Source organism: Oryctolagus cuniculus, chromosome 19, assembly GCF_051225735.1.
Source record: "Oryctolagus cuniculus isolate XC-2025 breed Fujian yellow rabbit chromosome 19, ASM5122573v1, whole genome shotgun sequence".
NCBI classification, from domain to species: Eukaryota; Metazoa; Chordata; class Mammalia; order Lagomorpha; family Leporidae; genus Oryctolagus; species Oryctolagus cuniculus.
This window is the reverse complement of record NC_142885.1, coordinates 6,986,611-7,011,767: the sequence shown is the minus strand read 5'-3', so window position 1 is coordinate 7,011,767 and position 25,157 is coordinate 6,986,611. Positions and strand designations below refer to the sequence as shown.

The window sequence follows — 25,157 nt, the reverse complement described above, 5'->3', positions numbered from 1 at the left end:
TAAACAGCTTCTACACAGCTGCCTCCAGTTCAGCTAATAAACTGTAGGACTTGCTCCTGATTGGAGAGCAGCGTACTCGGCGTGTGGGCAGCCGAGTTAGGATTGGCGGAGGAGGACTATAAAGGAGGAGAGAGACGGCATGCACCGGGAACATCTATGGGGAACATCTAAGGGAACCCGTGCAGCCCCCGAGAGAGCCGGCCGGCGGTGTGCCGCTCCCCTGCGGAAGTGGGGAATGCGGCCAGGGGGAACTGCCCTTCCACGGAGGTGGAAGGGATAGTAGCCAACCCGGGAAGAACCAGCAGCAAACCCGGGGAGGGCCGAGCAGACGAAAGAACAGCGCAGGGTCCTGTGTCGTTCCTCCACGAAGAGGGGGAGCGACAAGCCCGTGCATAGATCTGTCTCTCAAATAAAGTGAAAACTGTGACACTAACAACATGCAATGTGCAGACCTTGTGTGGATGTGACTCAAATGGACAAACCATAAAAAGATCTTTTTCTGACACAACCAGGAAAACTTGAACAGGGTTAAATGTTAGCTTGTATCTAACAATTACTAATTTTGTTGGTGTATCATCAGTTAAAAATACGTATTGTAGCCTTTATGGATGAAAAATTTAGGATGTTCTCAAGAAGTGGAGGTCATCTCACTGTAGTACTTTTTTTTTTTTTTTAAGATTTATTTATTTATTTGAAAGTCAGTGTTACACAGAGAGAGGAGAGGCAGAGGTCGGTGCCGTGACTCAATAGGCTAATCCTCCGCCTGCAGTGCTGGCACACCGGATTCTGTCCCGGTTGCCCCTCTTCCAGTCCAGCTCTCTGCTGTGGCCCAGGAGGGCAGTGGAGGATGGCCCAAGTGCTTGGGCCCTGCACCCACATGGGAGACCAGGAGAAGCACCTGGCTCCTGGCTTCGGATCAGCGCGATGTGCCAGCCGTAGCGGCCATTGGAAGCTGAACCAACGGCAAAAGGAAGACCTTTCTCTTTGTCTCTCTCACTGTCCACTCTGCCTGTCAAAAAGAGAGAGAGAGAGAGAGAGGAGAGAGAGAGAAGTCTTCTATCCGCTCGCTCACTTCCCAACAGGCTGCAACGGCCGGAGCTGGGCTGATCTAAAGCCAGGAGCCAGGAGCTTCTTCCAGGTCTCCCACGTGGGTGCAGAGGCCCAAGGACTTGGGCCATCTTCTGCTGCTTTCCCAGGCCATAGCAGAGCTGGATTGGAAGTCGAGCAACCAGGTCTCGAACTGGCGCCCATATGGGATGCTGGCGCTGCCGGCCAGGGCATTAACCCACTGTGCCACAGCGCCGGCCCCACTGTTGTACTTTTGTGTATACTTGGAAATACTGTATGAGCCCCTGACACCCACATGGGAAACCTGGATGGAGTTTCAGGCTCCTGGTTTGGCCTGGGCCAGACCTGGCTGTTGTAACCATTTAGGGAGTGAACCAGTGGATAAAAGACCCGTCTGTCACTCCTTTTCTCATTCTGCCTTTCAAACAAATTTTTGGGTTTTTTAAAGGAGTTTGTGGAACATAGACTTAAATTATTTTTGATGTCAACAAGTTTTGAAATTGACAGATGTCTTCTCCGTGAGCTTTCAGAGTCCCTCCTCAGATTGTCATTGTTTTTAAGAGGCAAGAGTCACAGCTCCCATCTACTGAGTCGCTCCCCTAAATGCCTACTGTGGTGGAGGCTGAAGGCAGGAGCCCGACTACCTGAGCCAACACCTCTGCCTGCCAGGGTCCACATCAGCAGGAAGCTGGAGTCAGGAGCCAGAGTGGGGAATCAAGTCTAGGGCTGCATATGGGCCAAATAGCTTATGCAACCCCTGGTACCTATTTTTTTTTTTTTTAAACTTACTTGAAACACAGCCAAAAACCTTCCAGGTTTTGAGGAAAAAAAGATCCTCAACAGCCCTGTTTGCTCGTTTTCAGGTTAATTTCAATATTTTAAAATTACAAAGTATTCTTCCAAGACAGTTTTGGCATTTCGTATGTAATTTAGTAACTGAGTTAAGTGGAGCGGAGTAAGTGCTGGGGGTGAGACCAGGACAGACAGCCTTAGATGTTGTAATAAAGCTTCCTGTCGCTGTTTGAGAGGATTGGTCAAGACCAATCTGCAACTTGCTGGGATGTTAACTGTTCCAAAAATTGGAGAACAGCGGGTGGGATGCTGTGGTTCCTTGGAAATTCCACATCCAGCCACTAGAGGGCAGAGGCACACGGGAAGAAGCCCCATGCAGCTGCTCTTCCTCAGACAGGGAGTCGGGGAAGGCGTGGAGGAGCCCCTGTGTGGACGTCTGTGGCCTTCCTGTCCTAAGGAGGATTCTGAACCTGCAGTCTAAACTGACCCAGGCCATCTCCTGTTCAGGCAGCTGTCCCAGGCTCTCCGACTGCACAGCACCCTGGGGCAGGCGCTTCTCCAGATCACACGGGGGAGCGAGTTTCTGGAAATCCAGGACAAGGGTGCCACACGCAGGGAAGCCGGGACTCTCGGCACTCATACTTGGCTTTATTGTCCCTCATGTTTAGAATTTAATAAAAAAATGAACACAAATTAAAAAAAAAAAAACTTGATAAAATATTAACTACCTGATAATCTTTATTCAGGAGGTGAAAATAACTATGAAACAGTGCTTCTAAGGCCATCAAAGCCGGCAGAGCCTGTGTGCCCAGGGCGGGAGGCTGCCCAGCCCCCACTCCAGCCCCCGGCCCTGCTGCCCGAGATGCATCCTAGGGGCCAGCAGTGGTGGGGACATGTCGCCCGCTTTCTTCTTCCCTGGGCGAGGTGACTCACGGGGCCGTGCTACGCCGGGGTTCCAGATGCCCAGATGCTTGTCCTGTGCACGCTGCTCTCCAGCCACTGACCCTCCTCTCCGCTCAGCCCAGCCTGGTGGGCAGTCAGCTGGACTCACCGAGCTTCCTCCACACGCTAACCATCACCTGAGGAGGAGGAATAGGCCGCAAAAACTAGAGAGACTAGGAGGCTGGGCTTAAAGATACCGACACACACACAGCAGCGAAAACAAGATCTGACCCTGCAGTCACACTGCCGATACTGGAAGATGTTAAGACCCACGCTGGATAAAAACAGAACCACCCAGCTCCCTCCCTCCACAAGACATTCTAATGCAGAAAGCAAAAATGCTGCATTGTTCTTGTAGCAGGCACTGTTAGTATTCAGTACTTTTTTATGGTGCATCACATAAAAACAAAGACATTTTTGCACAAATCCAAAAAAGTAGCGGATCAATATAATGACAAAATCAGGAGGAAAAGTCTACTATCCTCATAGAAAGTTGTATGGATAGTATTAAGTGGATTTTAAGTGTTGGCAGCCCTGTAGAGCTTTTGCTGCCAACTGACAAGAAAAAAAAATCATCCCAACATAGGACATCCCAAAAGCCCAACTCATAAAAAGACAATTTATTCTGTTTAATAAAATGTTTATTCAGGATGGTAACACAAGATAATTCATGCAAGAGCTCACTTAAAAAAAAAAAAAGAATATATAGAATGGTAATTGATGCTGCCAATTAAAAAATAAAAATTTTTCCACCCAGAAGTGACATGAGAAACTACTTGAATCTGAGCATGGACATGGTTGTGGTACTCTTCTGGAACTGTAAATAAAAATGACAGGTAACTACTTGTGTCCCAGTCCTCAAACAAGTAGAGTCCAATACCCAAAATAATCCTCCCATCCCACACTCGGACCCCCTGCTGCCCACGAAGTGACTCAGCACCGTGGGAGTCTCCCGCTGACTCAGCAGGGGAGGAGGGCAGGCACCTTTGGTGACGATTAATTGACACTCTATCTACACTCAGAACCTTAACATCTTTATAATGCAAACCATAGGACCTGCAAGTCATCCTTACCAACCTTAAATGTAGTGTTGCGATGTCCAAGGAAAGATCTCTGTGTTAGGTGGGAAGAAATTTGAACTAATTTGCCAAACCGAACACAGTGCCTCAGATTTCAAACAAATACAACTCATCTTTTGGCAAAAAATAAATATAGTGGAATGCAAGTTTGATAGATGGAAGAATATATAATCTACCGACCATCAGGAGTACAATTTCATTGCAGACACAAAGAATCAACAATGTCAAAGAATTAAAAAAAAAAAAAAAAAAAAAAGTTTGCACTTATTCCTCACAAAATCTTCACTTTTGGAACTAGCCCAATTGAAGCTACACACTGAATTTATTAATACAGCATTAAGTTTCTTTGTGTAAAAAAATCTTTGTACATAGTAATAAAAAAAGATAAGGCAAGATGCATTAAACAGAAACCTTCTGGTTCTCTGGCTCTGTGTCCTCACAGAGCCCTGATGACAATCTGCAACAAAAGAGTGGAGTTTCTGATTTTCCGTATCAAGCATCTTACGCCTCTGCTGCGGTCCGAATTCTGTCCGAGCACCCTGAAGGACAGACGCTGGCGACGGTCTTTGGCACTCACGCTGGCAAGCTGAGCTTCTTTCCCTTGAGCACTAGCGTGCAGAGAGGAAGAGAAGGCTGAGCGTTACTGATACCGACAGGCTCACAGGGTCCCTTCCTCCCACACCTGCAAGTGCCACACACAAGATTCCACACAGCGAGGCACACGGAAGCAAGAGAGTCACATGTAAAACCCTGAAATGTGACTGCAAACGCCAAAACAGTCATAATAGTTTTGTTATTGTGACTTATCCTAGCCAACATACATTAAAATGTAACAGAGCTGTGTGAAATGTGGGGTATAAAGAGATAAGAAGGGCCAGTGCTGTGGCACAGCAGGGTTAAGCTGCAGCCCGCAGCGCTGGAATCCCCCATGGGTCCAGTTGAGTCCCGGCTGCTCCACTTCTGATCCAGCTCATGCTAACCTGCCTGGGAAAAGCAGCAGAAGATGGCCCAAGCACTTGGGTCCCTGCCACCCACATGGGAGACTTGGATGAAGCTCCTGGCTCCTGGGGTGGGTGTTGGGCCTGGAGTTGCCACTTGGGATGTCCTCATCCTGTATTGAAGTGCCTGGGTTCAAGTCCTAGCCCTGCTTCCAATTCCAGCTTCCTGCTAATGTGCACAGTGGCATGCAGCAGGTTTTGGCTCAAGTACTTGGAAGACCTCACTCTCTCTCCCTCTGTAACCCTACCTCTCAAATAAATAAATCAATCTTTTTTTTTTTTTTTTTTTTTTTTTTTTTTTTTTTTTTTGGACAGTGAGAGAAAGAGAGAGACAGAGAGAAAGGTCTTCCTTTGCCGTTGGTTCACCCTCCAATGGCCGCCGCACCTGGCGCACAGCGCTGATCCGAAGCCAGGAGCCTGGTGCTTTTCTCCTGGTCTCCCATGTGGGTGCAGGGCCCAGGCACTTGGGCCATCCTCCACTGCACTCCCTGGCCACAGCAGAAAGCTGGCCTGGAAGAGGGGCAACCGGGACAGAATCCGGCGCCCCGACCGGGACTAGAACCTGGGGTGCCGGCGCTGCAGGCAGAGGATTAGCCTAGTGAGCCGCGGCGCCGGCCATAAATCAATCTTAAAAACAAAACCAGAATGTCGGCTAAAGCACTGGATTTTTTAAAAATTAATTTATCTATTTATCTATTTGAAAGGCAGAGAAAAAGAAACAGAGATCTTCTATCCGCTGGTTCACTCCTCAAATGGCTGCAACAGCCAGGCCTATGCCAGGTCAAAACCAGGAGCCAGGAACTCAATCTGGGCTTCCCATGTGGGTAGCAGGATCCAAGTACTTGAGCCAATACCTGCTGCCTGCCACCTTGCACATTAGCAGGAAGCTGGAATTGGAAGCAGGGCTAGCACTCGAAGCCAGGCGCTTTAACACAGGATGAGGACATCCCAAGTGGCATCTCGGGGCCCAACACCCAGCCCAGCACTGGCTTTAGTAGCAGCAAATCAACAGCACACTCACAGACAGGACTGGGCAATACTGCAGTGCATACGTATAATCGAAGACTGATGTAGATTCCTATTTATTCACATGAGAAGACATTGAGTGAGGGGCCGGCGCCGTGGCATAGCACGTAAAGCCACTGCCTGCAGGGCCAGCATTTCATAAGGGTGCTGGTTTGAGTCCCAGCTGCTCCACTTCTGATCCAGCTCCCTGTTAAAATGACTAGGAAAGCAGCAGAGCAGGCCCATGTCCTTGGGCCCCTGCACCCATGTGGGAGATCCAGAAGAAGCTCCTGGCTCCTGGCTTCGGATCAGCTCAGCTCCAGCCATTAAGGTAATTTAGGAAGTGAACCAGTGGATGGAAGACCTCTCTCTCTCTCTCTGCCTCTCTATAACTCTTTCAAATAAATAAATAATCTTTATAAAAAAAAATGTGAAGCCTGCTTAGTTTTCATTGTATACCTGTGCATATGCATGCGGAGTTATCTGGAGTTATACTTACTGAAACAAGAACAATTTTTTCTGAGCAGTGGGATTTCAGATTGTCTTTGAAATTATCAGTCCTGTTTGAATTTTTTACAATGAAAATTGCCATTTTAGGAAAATAAAAAGTTATAGAAAACAAGGGGGAGGGGGGGGTCCTTACACTGAAAAGGACTGAAAACCCTGACCCAGATTTTTACTTCTCAATAATGAAAATGTTTTTCTGAAGCAGCCGTGCTCCGTGAGGCAGTGCCGGGTGAGGAGAGCTGGCCCAAAGAGGACCTGACCGTAGGAGCCACACGGGCAGAGCACCCACCTTTTGTAATGTACAAGTAGAAGAAGTCGCAGTACAGAATGGTCTGGACTACGCCAGCCACCACGGCAATGAGGTCAAAGAAGCCCTCAAAGTAGAAGCGCCAGATCCAGTTGACGAGATACAGAGCGCGGTAGAGGCCCAGGAAGAACAGGTAGTGGGTGGTGATGGTCTCGGCTTCCCCCGTCTTGCTGATCATGAAGAGCTGGGGCAGGATGGCCACTGACTCCAGGTAGATGGAGAAGGTCCACAGAATCTGCAAGGGCAAGCAGGGGCCAAGGCTGGCCGTGAGCTCACGGGAAACCCTCCTGTTTCACCGTGGAGGGGCTTAAGAGGAGCGGCGTGTGGGCGTCTCAGCCTCGGGCAGGGCAGCCTGGCAGCCACACACTTCACAAACACCCGAGCAACACGTAAGAGGCAGGGCCCCAGCGGCGACACGCTGGGCAACAGGACACCTCGAATTTCCATCACTTTCTCCTTCCAACATCTTATTCTTCCCTGTGCAATTTGGTGCGAAGGAAAAAGGCAGTCAGGAGCAGGCTCCCTCTCCACACAGCGCCAGGGCACCCTGGCCCACTCCTCCCCAGGGTGTGCGACATCCGCACACAGGGAGACGAGCCGGCCTCGGAGCGGATAAGCCACGTGCTTCAGGCCCTGTGACCTGCGGGGCCCCGTGTCAGGGGACAGAAGTGAAGGTAATGAGATACCTAAAGGAGCCAGCACCAAGTGACAGCAAACACCCAGCACCCAGGGGCCTCACACCAAGCAGTCTATGTCCCACCAGAAATCTGCCCGAGCGGAAAACAAGCAAACGCATCTGTTCCCCCAGGCAACCACTCGACCACGGAACTAACCTCAAGAGGAGAGAAGTCGTGGTTAACGAGAAACGAGAGGCCTCCCACGGGGACCACCAGGAACTCCACGCGGAAGGTGTCATGGTTGCCATCGTAGGTGGCCTTGAACTTCATGTAGATCAGGTATACTGTGGCGTAGGAGCAGGCAATGTAGATGAGCTAACAGCAAGACAGAACACCAGGTGGTTAGTGCCTTACAACTCTTCCAGCTTCTCACCCGTCAATCTAGAGGCACGGTTTTGTTCCTTAGGTCTTAGGGGTTTTTTTGTTTTGTTTTGGTATTTCTTAAAACACGGAAAAGTCACTTTTGGGGGGTACACAGTTCTCAAAACCACCACAATTAGGACCCGGAACAGTTCCACTGCCCCAAAACCACTACCATGCTACTCCTTTGTGGTCAAGCCTCTCACAGGCTCACGGTCTGGCGACCACTGGTCTGTACCTCGTCCTCACGTTCGTCTTTTCTGACACAAGGTAACTGAAGTCACTCAGAACACTGCCTTTTGAGTTCAGCTTATCTGGGCCGGCATAAGACATCTGAGAGTCAAGCAAACTTTCTGCATGGATTAATACTTTGTCCTAGGGCCAGTGCTGTGGCATGGGGCTAGAACCGCTGTCTACAGTGCCGGCATCCCATATGGGTGCTGGTTCAAGTCCCAGCTGCTCCACTTCTGATCCAGCTCTCTGCTATGGCCTGGGAAAGCAGTAGAGGATGGCCCACATCCTTGGGCCCCTGCACCCACGTGGGAGACCCGGAAGAAGCTCTTGGCTTCAGATGGGCCTAGCTCCGGCCATCGCGGTCATCTGGGGAGTGAACCAGCGGATAGAAGATCTCTTTTTCTCTCTGCCTCTGCCTCTCTGTAACTCTGCTTTTCAAATAAATAAATAAATCTTAAAAAAAAAAAAATCTTTGTCCTGAGGCAGGCGTCTGGCTAGGGGCTACGATGTCAGTGCTGATGCCTGCACACGTCCCTGCACCGCACTGCCTGGGTTCAAACCCCTGGCTCCAGCTCCTGACTCCAGCTTTCTGCTGACGCAGGCCCTGGGAGGCAGCTCTGACGGCTCCAGTGGTCGGGTTCCTGCCACCCACATGGGAAACCTGGACTGGGTTCCCAGCTTCAGCCCTGGGCCATTGCAGGCATGTGGAGAGTGAAGCAGCAAATGGGAGCTGTCTCTCAGATTTTAACATAGTTACAGGGTCAGGCATTCAGCATGGGGGCCAGGTGGCTGCTTGGGTCTGAGTCTCAGCTGTTCCCCTTCCAACCCAGCTTCCTAATGAGCACCCTGGGAGGCAGCGGTTCAAGTCCTTGCATCCCTGCACCTGAGGGGGAGACCCAGACTGATTCTGGACCTGGCTGTAGCCCGGCCCACACACGGCTGCTGCAGGCATTTGGGGAAGGAAGCAGAGGACAAAAGACATCTTTTTGCCTTTCAAAATAAAATGGACAGTGTATTAAAACTATGACCGCATGTTCCTGAGCAGCGGAGCCCAGTCTGCTTGTCTGGTCCCTGTGCAAGGACAGGCGGGTGGTTTCCAGTCTGAGGGGATGGTGGATAAACTGTTATGAACACAGCTACAGGCTTCTGTGTGAGCAGGTTTTTGGGGTTCATGTTAAGTATAATTTCCTAAGAAGTTGCCAAAGAAAAAAATTTTTTTTTTTGACAGGCGGAGTGGACAGTGAGAGAGAGAGAAACAGAGAGAGAAAGGTCTTCCTTTGCTGTTGGTTCACCCTCCAATGGCCGCTGTGGCTGGCGCACCGCGCTGATCCGATGGCAGGAGCCAGGTGCTTCTCCTGGTCTCCCATGGGGTACAGGGCCCAAGCACTTGGGCCATCCTCCACTGCACTACCAGGCCACAGCAGAGGGCTAGCCTGGAAGAGGGGCAATCGGGACAGAATCCGGCGCCCTGACCAGGACTAGAACCCGGTGTGCCAGCGCCGCAGGCGGACGATTAGCCTAGTGAGCCAGGGCGCCAGCCTCAAAGAAATGTATTTTTAAATCTCAGACTATTAGATAACAGCTTAAGAAAAAGAGAAGGCAAAGAAAGTTCAACGCTATCCAAAACCAATGGCCCTCTTGGCATGATGCTATTTTTTTTCTTTTTAAGTATTTATTTATTTATTTTTGGACAGGTAGAGTGGACAGTGAGAGAGACAGAGAAAAAGGTCTTCCTTTTCCATTGGTTCACCCTCCAATGGCCGCTGCGGATCCGAAGCCAGGAGCCAGGTGCTTCCTCCTGGTCTCCCATGCGGGTGTAGGGCCCAAGCACTTGGGCCATCCTCCACTGCCCTCCCGGGCCACAGCAGAGAGCTGGACTGGAAGAGAAGTAACTGGGACAGAATCCAGTGCCCGGACAGGGACCAGAACACGGTGTGCCGGCACCGCAGGCAGAGGATTAGCCTATTGAGCCGCGGCACCGGCCAAGTATTTACTTATTTGAAAGGCAGAGCAACATCTCCCATCCACCGATTCACGCCCCAGAATACCCTATCAGCTGAGGCTGGGCCAGACCGACGTCAGGAGTCAGAAGCTTCCTCCAGGTCTCCCATGTGTGTGCAGGGGCCCAAGCACTTGGGCCATCCTCTGCTGGGCGTCCCAGGCACACTAGCAGAGAGCTGGATCAGAAGTAAAGCAGCCAGGACTTGAATTGGTGTCCAAATGGGATGCCAGCGTCACAGGCAGCGGGTAAGGCTTTAGACCACAACACCGGCCCCCTCAGAGCACTTCTTAGCTAACATTTTCCTAATGATAACACATACAACGGAATTCATGCTAACTTTAAAATGTTGGTTTCTATCTAAATTGTGCTACTTGAACACTGAACATTCCTGTTGGTGCTATAAAAGTTTGATAACAAAACAAAGACAACACTTAACAGTAGTGATAATCTGTGAAACATGGCTGTCTCCCTGCGAGGGATCCTGTGAACACGGCAGCACAGCTGCTCAAGGGCTTCCGGTCATGTGCTCTTTCACATTCGAAAGGCCACCCATCACATACTCATCTGGCTCCAAGGAAAAATCTCAAACTCTGAAATTACATTCATTTCCAGATGGGAGACATTTAACCCCAAGAGTCACACAGCAGGTTCAGCCCACGAACGAAGCCAACTAGAAGAGCGGCTGCATTACCTGGCACCACTACTCAGGAAATACAACTTGAGAAACGTAATCAGGAAAACATTTGGGCAAACGACTTAACAGGAAAATGAGAGCAATCAACAAGCCCTCAACTGCTTTTTTAAAATACCCACAAAGGCACTCAACAGTCCCTGTAGCTGTGTTTGCAGATGTGTCAACGTGAGGTCAGGTCCAGCTTCCCGCTAATGCAGACCCCAGGGGGCAGCGGGATGGCTCAAGTAACAGAGTTCCTGCGACCCACAATGACAGGCAAACTGCACTCCTAGCTCCTAGCTCCAGTCCCAGCCTTGCGTTCGGGGAGTGAATCAGTGGATGGCAGCTCCCTTGCTCTATGTCTCTGCCTCTCAAAAAAAGTGTCAGTCAAAACTATACACCAGGGCCGGCACCGCGGCTCACTAGGCTAATCCTCTGCCTTGCGGCGCCGGCACACCAGGTTCTAGTCCTGGTCGGGGCGCTGGATTCTGTCCCAGTTGCCCCTCTTCCAGGCCAGCTCTCTGCTGTGGCCCGGGAGTGCAGAGGAGGACGGCCCAAGTCCTTGGGCCCTGCACCCACATGAGACCCATGGAGGAAGCCAGGAGGAAGCACCTGGTTCCTGGCTTTGGATCGGAAAAGCGCGCTGACTGCAACGCGCCAGCCATGGCGGCCACTTGGGGGGTGAACCAACGGAAGAAGGAAGACCTTTCTCTTTGTCTCTCTCTCTCTCTCTAACTCTGCCTGTCAAAAAAAACCAAAACAAACAAACAAACAAAATACACCAAAGAACCACCATCAATTTAAAAAAAAAAGGAACAGAGTAGTTCTTTCCATAAACAAATAAATGTACACATGTACAGGAATAAAATACCATCTACATAGGCACACAAACAAAATATGCACACCTCTGTACCTGCACCGAGCCCCCTGGAAACACCCAGCAAGGCTCAGGGCAGCCAAGGGGCCTCAGCCTGTGGCCAGCTGCAGGTGAGGTCCATCAGTGAAGGCTGTGGAGAAGAGCTGCGTTTGTCCTGTCACCAGCACGTGGCAGGTAAAGCAGAAAGACATGAGCACATAGGACCCGCCTTTCAGCACAGGGGACCCAGCAGGTACTGCTGCCGGCCGGGACCCTGACAGGGCAGAGGACACTGCCCAACACCTCTGACACCTGCAGCTGGAACCTGCCCGGAGAGTGGGCGGCCACCGTTCTGCAGTGAGCTTATTCCTCGGTACTAGGCTTCCCTCACTTACTAACGAAGACTGGAATGACTCCGGGTAACTCAAATTTGCTTTTCGGTACAGGCCACAGTCTCAGATATTGCTGTGTCTACTTTCACCTGTGCTTATAAAAATGCTTTTGAGGTGAGAGTTTGGCAGAGCAGTTGAAGACACTGCCTGGCATGCCCACACTCCGTATCGATACACCTGGGCTCAAGTCCCAGCTCCATTTCTGACCCCCTACTGACGTGCACCCTCGGAGGCAGCAGGTGTTGGCTCAAGTACTTGGGCCCTGCTACCCACATGAGACACCCTTACTACCGAGTTCCTGGCTCCTAGCTTTGGCCTGGCCCAGCCCTGGCTACTGTAGACATTTGAGGAGTGAACCAGCAGGTGGAAGATCTCTCTCTCCCTCTCTCTTCGCCTTTTAGATAAAATGAAAACCATTAAAAAAAAAATTTTAATGCTTTTGCATAAAGTGTTGGGGATAGTTGTTTAAATATCAAACCGATAGCTTCAGCTTAAATATCACTTCTATGCTAATAACCAAGTGCCTGGCACGCTGGAGGCTCCGAATGTGCAGAATGAATGAGTGAAAGCAGTCAGACCTTCACAGCACCTGTGACAAATGGTGGTCGTTATTCAGCACCATGGCGCTCTATCTATGCCCCCACCAGACTCTACACTTGTCCCCCACCGTGTCGCCGTATCGATGCCCCAGCACTCTACACTTGTCCCCCACCGTGGCGCCCTATCTATGCCCCCCCCAGACTCTACACTTGTCCCCCACCGTGGCGCTCTATCAATGCCCCTAGCAGACTCTACACATGTCCTTCACCATGTCGCCCTATCGATGCCCCAGCACTCTATACTTGTCCCCCACCGTGTCGCCCTATCAATGCCCCTAGCAGACTCTACACTTGTCCCCCACCGTGTCGCCGTATCGATGCCCCAGCACTCTATACTTGTCCCCCACCGTGGCGCTCTATCAATGCCCCTAGCAGACTCTACACATGTCCTTCACCGTGGCTTTCTATCTATGCCCCCACCAGACTCTACAGCTTCATGCCAACCCTGCCAGAGTTCGGAAGTACAAGGTCAATGACTATGGGAAAGAACCGAGGCTCAGTCGCCCAGTGCTTCCCCAGTGTGGTGTGTACCGGCAGCGGTAAACAGGACCAGTACCGTAACAGTTACACATCTGTTGCAGTGTGAATGACACCGCAGATGCCACAGAAAGTAATGTTTAGAATACGTTATATTAAGTATTATTAAATGGCATTGAATAAGTAAGTAAAATATGGCGAATTAAAAAAATATTTATTTACTTACTTGCAAGAGTTACAGGGGGCCGGCGCTGTGGCACAATGGGTTAATGCCCTGGCCTGAAGCGCCGGAATCCCATATGGGTGCTGGTTCTAGTCTCGGCTGTTTCTCTTCCTATCCAGCTCTCTGCTGTGGCCTGGGACAGCAGAAGATGGCCCAAGTCCTTGGGCCCCTGCACCCTCATGGGAGACCCCGAAGGAGCTCCTGGCTCCTTGCTTCGGATTGGCACAGCTCTGGATGTTGTGGCCAATTGGGGAGTGAACCAGTGGATGGAAGACCTCTCTCTCTGTCTCTCTGTAACTGTCTTTCAAATACATAAAATAAAACTTCTTCTGGGTCTCCCACGTGGGTGCAGGAGCCATCTTCCGTTGCTTTCCCAGGCACATTAACAGGGAGCTGGGTCAGAAGTGGAGCAGCCAGGACTCAAATCAGCACCCATATGGGATGCTGGCACTACAGACAGCAGCTTAGCCTGTTATTCCACAGTGCCGACCCCAGAGATGTTATTTAGGTGTGCCAAAAGTAATAAACGTAGCACAAACACAAGAAAAACTAAGTGAGAAAAAAAGAAGAAAAAAAAATAGAAGCCTACACAGTCTGTCACACAGCCGCACAAGAGACGCTGCACGGCCAAGCCCTGGCCTCGCTTTCTCATCACGTACTGACTGGCTGGGTTTCTCCAGGGAGCGTCTGATTTCCCACGGCTTGAAAATATAATAGTTACCTCTCCTGAAAGTCACCAAGAGTTTTAGAAGATATATCATACTTGAGGAACCGAAAATAAAAATTTTTTAAGTTCAAAGTACTTTAACCCATTATGTCCCAAGATGCTATAAACAGAACACAGGACACTTATCTAGATAAACTGAGCAATAAATACCCAATCCCCACTGATGGTAACTTTTTTTTTTTTTTGACAGGTAGAGTGGACAGTGAGAGAGAGAGAGACAGAGAGAAAGTTCTTCCTTTGCCGTTGGTTCACCCTCCAATGGCCGCCGCGGCTGGCGCTGCACTGATCCGATGGCAGGAGCCAGGTGCTTATCCTGGTCTCCCATGGGGTGCAGGGCCCAAGCACTTGGGCCATCCTCCACTGCACTCCCTGGCCACAGCAGACAGCTGGCCTGGAAGAGGGGCAACCGGGACAGAATCCAGCGCCCTGATCGGGACTAGAACCCGGTGTGCTGGCGCCGCAGACGGAGGATTAGCTTAGTGAGCCACGGCGCTGGCCACTGATGGTAACTTTCAAATACACATGTCCCTTTGGCTGGCGCTGCGGCTCACTAGGCTAATCCTCTGCCTTGCGGCGCCGGCACACCAGGTTCTAGTCCCGGTCGGGGCGCCGGATTCTGTCCCGGTTGCTCCTCTTCCAGGCCAGCTCTCTGCTGTGGCCAGGGAGTGAGTGCAGTGGAGGATGGCCCAAGTGCTTGGGCCCTGCACCCCATGGGAGACCAGGATAAGTACCTGGCTCCTGCCATCGGATCAGCGCGGTGCGCCGGCCGCAGCGCGGCGGCCATTGGAGGGTGAACCAACGGCAAAAGGAAGACCTTTCTCTCTGTCTCTCTCTCTCACTGTCCACTCTGCCTGTCAAAAAAAAAAAAAAAAAACATGTCCCCGAGCCACCTGCAGAACTGGAAACCTGCAAACAGAATCTGCCGAATGGCTCCAGTTATTCCCAGAATGTGTATGAGGCAGACTGAATGTTTTAACAACAGTGTATTTAGACATGCTTCTTAACTACACTCTACTGGACGCCATACCATACCTTCATAGATGTATTATATAATGAAATAAATGAAGTAAAAAGGTCCAGGTAACGAGTTGTGAAGACCAGTGCAAACAGAAGCTGGCTTTTCCCAGAAATACCTAAGGAGACAAAAGGCACGCGTTAGAGAGGCCCGAGGAGCTGGGGGCTGCTGCGGCCCACGCTGCGGATGCAGACGGGAAGGCGCGCGCCTGGGACCGCCGTGGACACGAGTGGCTCTCCCTGTCCCGCGGCATCCCTGAGCATTCCCACAGGAGGCCCTCCCACTCTTCCTCCTTGTCATGAGGGGTCAGAAAATGACTAAATGATGCCACTTCCAACACTCAAGGCTGTATGTGGACATCCTATTTCTCAAGGATGTCACAGGTCGGTGTGTCCCTTAGGAGGACACACTTCTCGGAGAAACTGCTGCCACTCAGAGTTGTAGCTGCCCCGTTACCAGTACCTGAGGGGAGACGTCTGGCCTGGCATTCACACACCAGCGAGGCTGCCCCAGCCCCACATCGGAGGTCTGGCTTCCAGCTCTGATTCCTGACTCCAGATTCCTGCTAATGCACTCCCTGGAGGTGACAGTGAGGACTCAAGTAGTTCGGTTCCCACCACCCACACAGGACAATCAGATGTGAGCTCCCAACTGCCAGCTTTGAAAACACCCCAGCCACTGTGAACACACAAGGACTGAACTAGTGGACGGGTACTGTCTCTCAGGAACACAGTAACAGTGTGTTGGTAAATCTTTGGAGGACAAAGCTGGAATCCACTCCCAAATCATGGTAGGACCTCCTGACATGACCTCTCTCCTGAGGAATCATGGGAAGACCTCCTGACACAACCTCTCTCCTGAGGGCAGGGTTTACCTGAAGATGTTAACACCTGTAGCAGGTAAAGCTGGCACCTGAGACTCCTGCATCCCACGTGGGCACCAGTTTCAGTCCTGTCTGCTCCACTTCCGATCCAGCTCCCTACTAACACGCCTAGGAAAGCAGTGAAGACGGCCCAGGTGCTTGGGCCCCTGTATCCATCCTAGCTCCTGGCTTCAGCCTAGTGTGGCCTGGCCCGGCCCGGCCCGGCCCAGCTGTTGCAGCCATTTGTGGAGTGAATCAGTAGATGGATGATCTGTCTCTCTGCCTTTCAAATTAATAAAATGTCTTTTTTAAAAAACATGCTTTTTAAATTCCCTCTCTTGGACTGGCCCCAAACTAACCCCATATTTGCACAGAAATGCTACAGCAACGGGGAGGGCACCTGTGACCAGAGTCTTCAGAAGCAGCTGCCCTTTAACCCCTGAAAGTCCACGTCCAAGCACCAGCCACCTGCAGAGCACCGTGTGGCAGGCCTGGCTCAGGGAGGACTAGAGGGCCACAAGGCCTGCACCAGGCTTTCCTGACCCCTGTATCTGGTCGACATTTACATGACAATGGGAGGGAGCCGGAAGACAACTGAGGATCACAATCCACCAGTTTTGTCCATAATGTAAGCACACCACCACACACTTCAGGAAGGAAGCAGGCATTTGGCAGTAACGCTGCGGCACTCCAATCAATCGCCATGCTCCTCTCCAACAGGACATCTTGAAACAATCACTTCGCAGCTTGCTGAAACTAAAGCCTGCATGCAAGAATGCTGCTGCTTAACTGTAATCACAGTTCCAGCCTATTCACAAAACACCTACACAGAAACTAAGAAAAAGCTGACTTCATCCTTCCAGACGCATCAATATAAATCTGTTTCAAGGGCCAGATGCGACAATACAAACAGTAAGTCTGCTTAGATTACTCTTTTCCCCAGTAACGGAGAACTTTTTTCTATCAAAGATTACTGTTCCAAAGAAGAAACAAGATGGAGACGCTGGAGAGGGTACCTGATTTGAGGAAGAAGAGCAAGCAGGCAGCCCACACGCGGTACCTGCTGAGGCCCTGAGTGGGAAGGTTCCGGTTCACGTCCCATACAGCTCTTTCCAACACGCTAAACGACAATGCCCATCACAGATGGGCAAGTGCGCCATAAAGGGCTTATTCTTACAGCGCTTTGGAGGCCAAGCAGGTGTGAAATTTGTCTTCGTTTTCAGCATTCCTGCACTAAAGCCTGGGACTGTATCGCTGTCTCGGGGCCCTTCTGAGGCCCAACACAGAGGTGGCCTGAGACGCCTGCCCCGCACACATCACAGGGACTCCTCCCGCGGCTGCCGCCCCAGCTCCAGTCACAGGACCTACAGGAACAACCCCTGGCGATCCAGTTCCTGCCACTCAGCTCAGTCCCACCCCCACCCCCCCCAGCCGGGTCACACTTTGTTCCACCGTGTATTCCCGGTGCCGGACACAGGGCCTGGCACACAGCAGGCCCAGAAAATATCTGCTGAATGAATGACCCAATGAACAAAAGAAAATGCAATTCATTTTCTTTGCACGGTGCGGCAGATTCCCGTCTTGGGGTATTCTGGGATAACCTTTGAAAGACTTCCAGCACACTGTGTCTGTGACTGTGTACAGTGCGCTAGGGCTCTGCCCTAATTCACCACTGCTGGGGCCCAGGTGCACCCGAGCAGAGGAGAGAACGAGCCGTCTGTGGCCTAGGGCTCCCCCCACTGAGTCCACACCGGAACCTGAGGAGGCTTACACAGCTCTCCGCCATTCTCCAACAGCCAAACTTTCCTGTCTTCACAGGGAGGTGGGGCCCCAGCTAGAGAGAAGGGGGAGGCAGGAACCTCAGAGCGGGGTGTGCAGTTCCTGCTCCTGGGCTGCAGTGGCTGCAGCTTCCCGGTTTTGAGACCGAAGCATGCTAAGCTACCAGGTAACAAATGCGCCCAAATCCACCGGGAGCATCTCTGAAGCTGGCATCCCAAGGCTCCATGCACCATGTTCAGAGAGTAACTCGCTGAATGGAAATCATTCATCAACCTTGACGTCACTCTTGTCTTCCCTCTAGACCAAGTGAAGTCTAATAAAAGCCCACGACTTGGGGCTGGTGCTGTGGTGTAGCAGGTAAAGCCACAGTCTGCAGTGCCGGCATCCTATATGGGAGCCGGTTCAGGGCCCAACTGCTCCACTTCCGATCCACCTCTCTGCTGTGGCCTGTGAAAGCAGTGGAGGATGGCTCAAGTCCTCACTTTCTGCATCTGTCAAATAGGGACAAATTATACTAATTTTGTGGGCGTGCTAGAAAATAAAAGGCTAAAATGCTTTATTCTACACCTGCCATTGTGAATACTTCATAATAACAGCTTTTACTATTTACTATTGTCACTTTCCCCCTATTTCCAAAGAAATCCACGATAATTACTTCATTAAACATATGGAATAGAAAGGGGAAAGATATTTTCAATACCACCACATTTTAAGCATAACTTTTCAGGTTTTCTATTTTTTATTATTTTTAAAATATTTATTTACTTGAGAGGCAGAGAGACACAAGAGATATTCTATCTGCTGGTTCCAGCTCCCTCCCTAAATACCCACACAGCCAGGGCTGCACCAAGCCAAAATCAGGAGCCAGGAATCCAGTCTGCGTCTCCCACGTAGGTGGAGGGACTCACTGCTTGAGCCATCACCACTGTTTTCCCAGGGTACACATTAGCAGGAAGCTGGATCGGAAGCCCAGTAGCCAGGGCTAGAACCAGGCAGTCCAAGTGGTGGCTTAAACTGCCGCACAAAGCCTGTCCCTCCAGGCTATTTATTTATTTATTTATTTGACAGGCAGAGTTAGACAGTGAGAAAGAGACAGAGAGAAAGGTCTTCCTTCCGTTGGTTCACCCCTCAAAAGGCGACCACAGCAGCGCGCTGCGCCATTCCAAAGCCAGGTGCTTCCTCCTGGTCTCCCATGGGGTGCAGGGCCCAAGGACTTGGACCATCCTCCACTGCCTTCCTGGGCCACAGCAGAGAGCTGGCATGGAAGAGGAGCAACCGGGACAGAATCCAGCACCCCAACCAGGACTAGAACCCTGGGTGCCGGTGTGGCTGGCGGAGGATCAGCCTAGTGAGCTGCAGCGCCGGCCCAGGCTATTTATTTTTAAGAAATTACTTTATTTGAAAGTCAGAGTTACAGAGAGGGAGAAACAAAGAGCTATCTTCCATCTGCTGGTTCACTCCCCTGATGGCTGTAACGATCAGGGTTGGGCCAGGTTGAAACCAGGAGTTTCATTCCAGTCTCCCACGTGCGTGGCAGGGACCTGGATCGCAAGTTGAACAGCCGGAAACGAACCAGCACCTGTAAGGGACAGCAGCAGCTTTAACTGCCACACCACAACAATAGCCCCCAAGCTTTTTAAAATCTCTCATTTTTTTAAAACATGTTCATGTGTGTGCCCACACACACTCTCACCCCTTAAAAGGGGGCTAGTTCCAGCGCTGTGGTGCAGGTTAATCCTCCGCCTGCAGCGCCGGAATCCCAGATGGGCGCCGGTTCTAGTCCCAGCTGCTCCTCTTCCAGTCCAGCTCTCTACGGCGGCCCGGGAGGGCAGTGGAAGATGGCCCAAGTCCTTGGGCTCCTGCACCCACAAGGGAGGCCCAGAGGAAGCTCCTGGCTTTGGATCCGCATAACTCAGGCTGTTGCTGCCAATTGGGAGTGAACCAGCAGATGGAAGCCCCTCTCTCTCCCACTGTGCATAACTGTCTGCCAAATAAATAAATAAAAATCTAAAAAAGAAAAAAACAAAACCAGGGGCCTGGCTTCTGCTTCACCACTTAGGTTTTGTACTCTGGTCAGGTGTGATGAACGGTTATACCCACACAGTCTGTTCACACAGGGTGAGCTGAGTCCAGATTCCTTTGGTCAGGTGTGATGAACGGTTATACCTACACAGTCTGTTCACACAGGACGAGCTGAGTCCAGATTCCTTTGGTCAGGTGTAATGAACAGTTATACCTACACAGTCTGTTCACACAGGGTGAGCTGAGTCCAGATTCCTTTGGTCAGGTGTGATGAACGGTTATACCCACACAGTCTGTTCACACAGGGTGAGCTGAGTCCAGATTCCTTTGATCAGGTGTAACGAATAGTTATACCTACACAGTCTGTTCACACAGGGTGAGCTGAGTCCAGATTCCTTTGGTCAGGTGTGATGAACAGTTATACCTACCCAGTCTGCTCACACAGGACGAGCTGAGTCCAGATTCCCTAGAGTCACACCATCAAAATGCGCAAGTATGACCCATGAATCACAAATTGTAACAAAATTTTTAACTCTTTAGACTGCTGAGATAGACATAAGTTTTTTAAAGCTTTATCTGAAAGGCAAAGTTAGGAGACGGAGAGAGACAGAGAGAGATGGAGAGAGACAGAGAGAGAGGTCCTTTATTGATTTACTTGAAAGGCCGAGAGGGGAAGCGGCCGGAGGCGGGAGCTCTTTCATCCTGGGTTCCTCCCCAGATGGCCACAACAACCAAGGCTGGGCTGCGCTGAAGCCAGAGCCAGGAACCGCATCCTGGTCTCCCACGTGCATGCAGGCAGGCACCTTCTGCTGTGTGCCACGCACACTCCTAGGACCCTGGATCAGAAGCGGAGTAGCTGGGACTCAAACGGGTGCTCTGACGTGGGGTGCTGGGGTTGTATGCAGCGGCTTAGCCCACTGCACCAAAGCCAGCCCAAGGCGTGACATTTCAACTTGCCAAATTCCCAACACCTTTTCTTCATACTCCTCCCTACATCCAGAGGTTCTCTCTCTCATCTGCTCCCGCCCAGCGGGCACACACTGCGTCTCCACACCCAAGTTGTTATTGCCTGAGGCTGGGCATTCTCTCATGCCTAACTGATCTTTTGTTAATTCTTTTGGGAACTACCAACTCTGCCTATTTTTCTGTCAGCTTGTCTATTTGTGGGAGTATTTTATTATGGGTATCAACCTTTTGTACCTAGAATTATTACAGGCTATTTTCCTGGGTTTACTGTCGTTAACTGTGCTGATGTGCGGAACTGATAAGGTAACTGGGAGAGAGGTGCCACACAGCCCCTCAGCAGCCTGACTGCTCCTGCACCCTCGGCAGTGCCATGCTCGTCTTCAGAGAGGTCCTGCACACTCCCTGCTCCACACAGGCGCTGCCCTGGGGTCCTTCTTACCACTCAGCACCCATACGATCTACTACTGCCCATACTGGCTGAGACTCTTTATTCTCATCTGTTCATACCTATCTTCTCATTGGCTAACTGCAGCTTTTCAGAATAGAAACTCAGGCCGGTGCCGCAGCTCAATAGACTAATCCTCCGCCTGCGGCGCCGGTACAGCGGGTTCTAGTCCTGGTCGGGGCGCCGGAGTCTGTCCCGGTTGCCCCTCTTCCAGTCCAGCTCTCTGCTGTGGCCAGGGAGTGCAGTGGAGGATGGCCCAAGTACTTGGGCCCTGCACCCCATGGGAGACCAGGAAAAGCACCTGGCTCCTGGCTTCAGATCAGCGCGATGCGCCGGCCGCAGCGGCCATTGGAGGGTGAACCAACAACAAAAGGAAGACCCTTCTCTCTCTCTCTCTCTCTCTCACTGTCCACTCTGCCTATCAAAAAAAAAAAAAAAAAAAAAAAAAAAAGAATAGAAACTCTAACAGATGCAAGCCGCTGCTCTGAATTTCTGAATTCTATTCCAGTACCCTGCACATAGTGGGTCGTCAGCACCAGCTGGAGAGAACTGGCACACAAGGGAACAGCGGTGACAGCTGCCTCAAAGAGGGAGCTGGGAACCTGACACAAAAGCCTCTCGAAGGGCTGGCGCTGTGGCGTAGCAGATAAAGCCGCTGCCTGCCGTGCCGGGATCCCATATGGGTGCCAGTTTGAGTTCTGGCTGCTCCACTTCTGATCTAGCTCCCTGCTGATGTGCCTGGGAGAGTAGCAGAAGATGGTCCAAGTGTTTGAGCCCCTGTACCCACGTGGGAGACCTGGAAGAAGCTCCTGGCTTCAGATCTGTGCAGCTCCAGCCATTGTGGCCATTTGGGGAGTGAACCAGCAGATGGAAGATCTCTGCCTCTCTCTGCCTTTCAAATTAATTAATTAATTTTAAAAAAGCCCCTCGAAGGACTCCACATCAACAATCAAGGTAAGGTGTTTTCCACTTACTTGGAAAGACATATCCCGGGCAATTATGTGAGTGCAGGGACAGCAGGCAGGTGAACAGGTCAGAAGCTGCCCATCATCCCTGAACACAGTCAAGCAGAGGCTGGAGTCATGGATCTCAGAACCCCACCAGCACTCTACAGGGAAACTCAGAGAAGCCCTGCATCTAAACACCCCAGCTCGTTCTCCCGAGGTTATCTAGGTCAGTGTTTACAGCAAAAATGCAGCGACAACGTGAGCACACGGCAGGTGAAGCTGCAATGCTCCTCCTGCGAGAGAGAAACCCTTCTGTCACGCAAATGGCACAGCAGATTCAGACAAGTACTGCAGGACAGGCCCGAGACAGCTGCCAGGAGGGAGAAGGCAGCTCCAGCTTCCTCACCAGCGGGCCTCCTGCCCGACCCTGGTGGGAGACAGCACAGCAGACACGTCCAAAACCCTACAACGAGGTGCAATACTGGTATTTTCAAAGTGAGACACTCGGCTGGTGCGTGTCTCCCATTTCAGTTATTTGAGAAACTCATATCAAATTCTTACTCTTTCAAGAGTCCCCAAGGTACTTTTATAATTTAGTGTGGGAGAACAAAGTAGCTAGTCCAAGGCAGCCTTGAATTCTGACCAAGTGATCTCGGTGATTTTGATTTTTAAAAGGCCAGGAAAACTCATAGACCAAAAATACAAATCTTCCTACATCTGAGAACAAGCCCAGTTTAATAATGCCCAAGGAATACCTGGCGAGCAAACCTGACTCACCTGTTCATCCTTCTTGCTCAGCATTTTATCTGAGATAGTTTATATTTCCCTTAATGCTCCTAAGTCTCCCAAGTGAAAAGAGTGACTATCTGGAAACAAAACAGCAGCAGACTCCCCCGCTCTGTCCTTGCTCACGGCCCCTAAGGGTTCTGCTCCTGGAGCTGCACTAACCTCTCCCCGACAGCTGTGTCTGGACTCAAGCTTAGGAGCCGGCACACGCACACTTTCACGACTTGCTGGAAAAAGAGATTCAAACAAAGGTCTCGGAGCAAAACTGAAGACTAACAGCAGCACCTGACACCTCAAGGAGGACCTACACTACCGACACCAAATGTCAACACTAACGCGACTTAGGCCGAAGCACACGCGGACTCCTATTCCCCCAAAGCCCTGAACTGTGAACTGCTACCCACTGGGACCCTGGCTCCTCACTAAGGTGCGTGCCCCAGCGCCCACCCCCCAGCCTCAGCTCCCTTCGCCCCAGTGGGGAGCGGGCCCCGGGGCATCCACTCCCTGTGGTGAACTCACTGAGCCGGCCACTCACAGACACCACCGGCTGACCGATTCGCTGCCCTGGAAGTCACGGTGACCAAGCCTCTGAGAGATCACCTCCGAGGCAGACGCACTGGTGTCCCAGCGTGTGGACTTTGCAACGCCTGTCCTGACAGCTCAAAGGTCTCTGTTGGTCTCGCTCACTTCCCGGATCTCAGCTAGGCTCCTGGGAGAAGGGCGAGGCCTGGCCGGCACAGTGGGACTTTTAGAAACGCGGATAAATGGGATCCCTTGCTACCCCAGACCTCTGGGACTCCATCTGTCCACTGACCCCGAGAAAAAAATTCAAGTTCCTGAGTTCGCTGCAAGTGATGTCACTGAACCCGAGCTCAAGGGAGGCATGGCACTTCGAAGAAAATCTTAGAAATTCGCCATCCGTGAGCACTCAGGGCATTGCAATGAAACGCAAGAACTCTGTAGCTATCAGCTCAGGCGACGGACCGGGCCAGCTCCCTGGTGACGTGGAGGCCGGAACCGCGGGGAGACCACAGGGGACGCACCTCGGCGGTACCCAGCGCAGAACCCGTTATTACACGGAGGCTCCCGGGGTTTGACAAACCCCAAAATGCTGCGGAGACCTTACTCGCGCTCCCGCAGCTGGGGTGACCCGACCGCCCTGACACCCTGACCTCGAGCCCCAGGCCTTTACTGGGGCGCGATGACCTCGCCCCCCACCCCCAGGCTGCCCCACCTCCCGAACTGGCTCGGCTGCCACGTCAGGCAGAGCCGGGCGCGGGCCTGCCCATCCTCTCTCGCCCCGTCCATTGATTCGCGTGCGGGATCCCCGCGCCGCCCGCGCCCGCCACCCCCGGACCCCGCCCCTTAAAGCTCAGGGACCGCGCGGACAGGCCAGCCGGACCCCCACCCACCCACCCTCGTTCTTCCGCCCCGAACTTGTCAGACCGAACAGGGCCCCGCTCAGCAGGGCCAGAGCCCTTCCGTCCCGGCCGCTCCGGGTCGCGGGGAACCAGGTGCGGAGCGCGGCCCCGCGCTGCGACACCCGCGCGGCCCGGCCTGGAGCCCACCCCGAGGGGCCCCCAGGCTCCCGCGGCCCGCGTCTCGGTGCCGGGCCAGCAGGCCGAGGTCGGCGGGTCCCGCGGGCGACCCGGCCCCGCGCCTGAGCCCTCCCGGGGCCTCGCCCGGCCGCTCACCGGCGCAGGAGCGCGTCTTCCAGATCTTCAGCAGCAGGATGACGATGGCCGCCAGGTGGGACAAGTCCCCGGTCAGCCGGAAGATGTTCATGGCGGCGGCAGTCGGCGCGGCGGGCCCCGGGGCTCGGCGGGCTCAGGCGGCGGCGGCCCCCGAGAGGAAGCGGCGAAGATGGCGAGAGCGGGCGCGACGTGGCCGGGGACGTGGCCGAACTGCCGGCGCGCGCGCGGGGCAGTCTGGGAGAGCGGGCCGCCGCCAGGCCCCGCCCACGGGCCCGCCTCTTAAAGGGGACGCGCGCCTGTGCAGGCGCGGCTGGGCTCGGGGCCCCACTCCGTTCCTAAAGACCCGGACGCCTCCCTAACTTTGCCCTGCCGGGTTTCCGGCCTCCCTTGGAGTGCCAGCGATTTCCTTTAGTTTTTGAAACGGCACTCCCTTCTGAGGGTTGGTTGTTGGTTGTTTTTTTTTTTCCCCCTTCCAGGGAGCATAAGAGCTTCACAGGCTTATTGTATGAAAAAGTCTAAGAGGAAAATAGAAATTAAGTCATGGTATCGCTCAGAATTTTAAGCTTGGCGTTGGAAGTCTCGCAAGAGGATGCGGCTTATGCAAGGAGGGCCCGAAGATGTTGTCTTTCTGGGGAGAGTCTTTAAAATGAGGTAGAAACGTGAACTTTTCTGTAGGGGGGAAAGCTGAGAGGCCGGATCTGCCTGGTGCAAAATGAAAACGCA

General features: G+C 52.2%; 1 protein-coding gene and 1 long non-coding RNA gene across 2 annotated transcripts in view; one reads left to right on the top strand and one right to left on the bottom strand.

Annotated features, from left to right (window-relative positions):
- LOC149120320 (uncharacterized) overlaps positions 1 to 25,157 on the top strand; it is a 115,199-nt gene that overhangs the window by 81,395 nt on the left and 8,647 nt on the right. The window lies entirely within an intron of this gene.
- Positions 3,422 to 24,646, bottom strand: KDELR2 (KDEL endoplasmic reticulum protein retention receptor 2). Its single transcript, XM_002723361.6, has 5 exons — positions 24,435 to 24,646; positions 14,951 to 15,051; positions 7,532 to 7,690; positions 6,681 to 6,933; positions 3,422 to 4,489 (listed from the first exon to the last, which is right to left on the bottom strand). Exons 1-5 carry the CDS (start codon positions 24,523 to 24,525, stop codon positions 4,455 to 4,457), a joined length of 639 nt encoding a protein of 212 aa, XP_002723407.1. The 5' UTR covers positions 24,526 to 24,646; the 3' UTR covers positions 3,422 to 4,454.

Coding starts and splice junctions, on each gene's coding strand:
- KDELR2 (XM_002723361.6), bottom strand. CDS start 24,525: ATGAACATCTTCCGGCTGACCGGGGACTTGTCCCACCTGGCGGCCATC. Junction 7,691..14,950: donor TATATAATACATCTATGAAG/GTATGGTATGGC, acceptor TCTTGCTGTTAG/CTCATCTACATTGCCTGCTC. Junction 4,490..6,680: donor CTACTTGTACATTACAAAAG/GTGGGTGCTCTG, acceptor TCTGCACGCTAG/TGCTCAAGGGAAAGAAGCTC.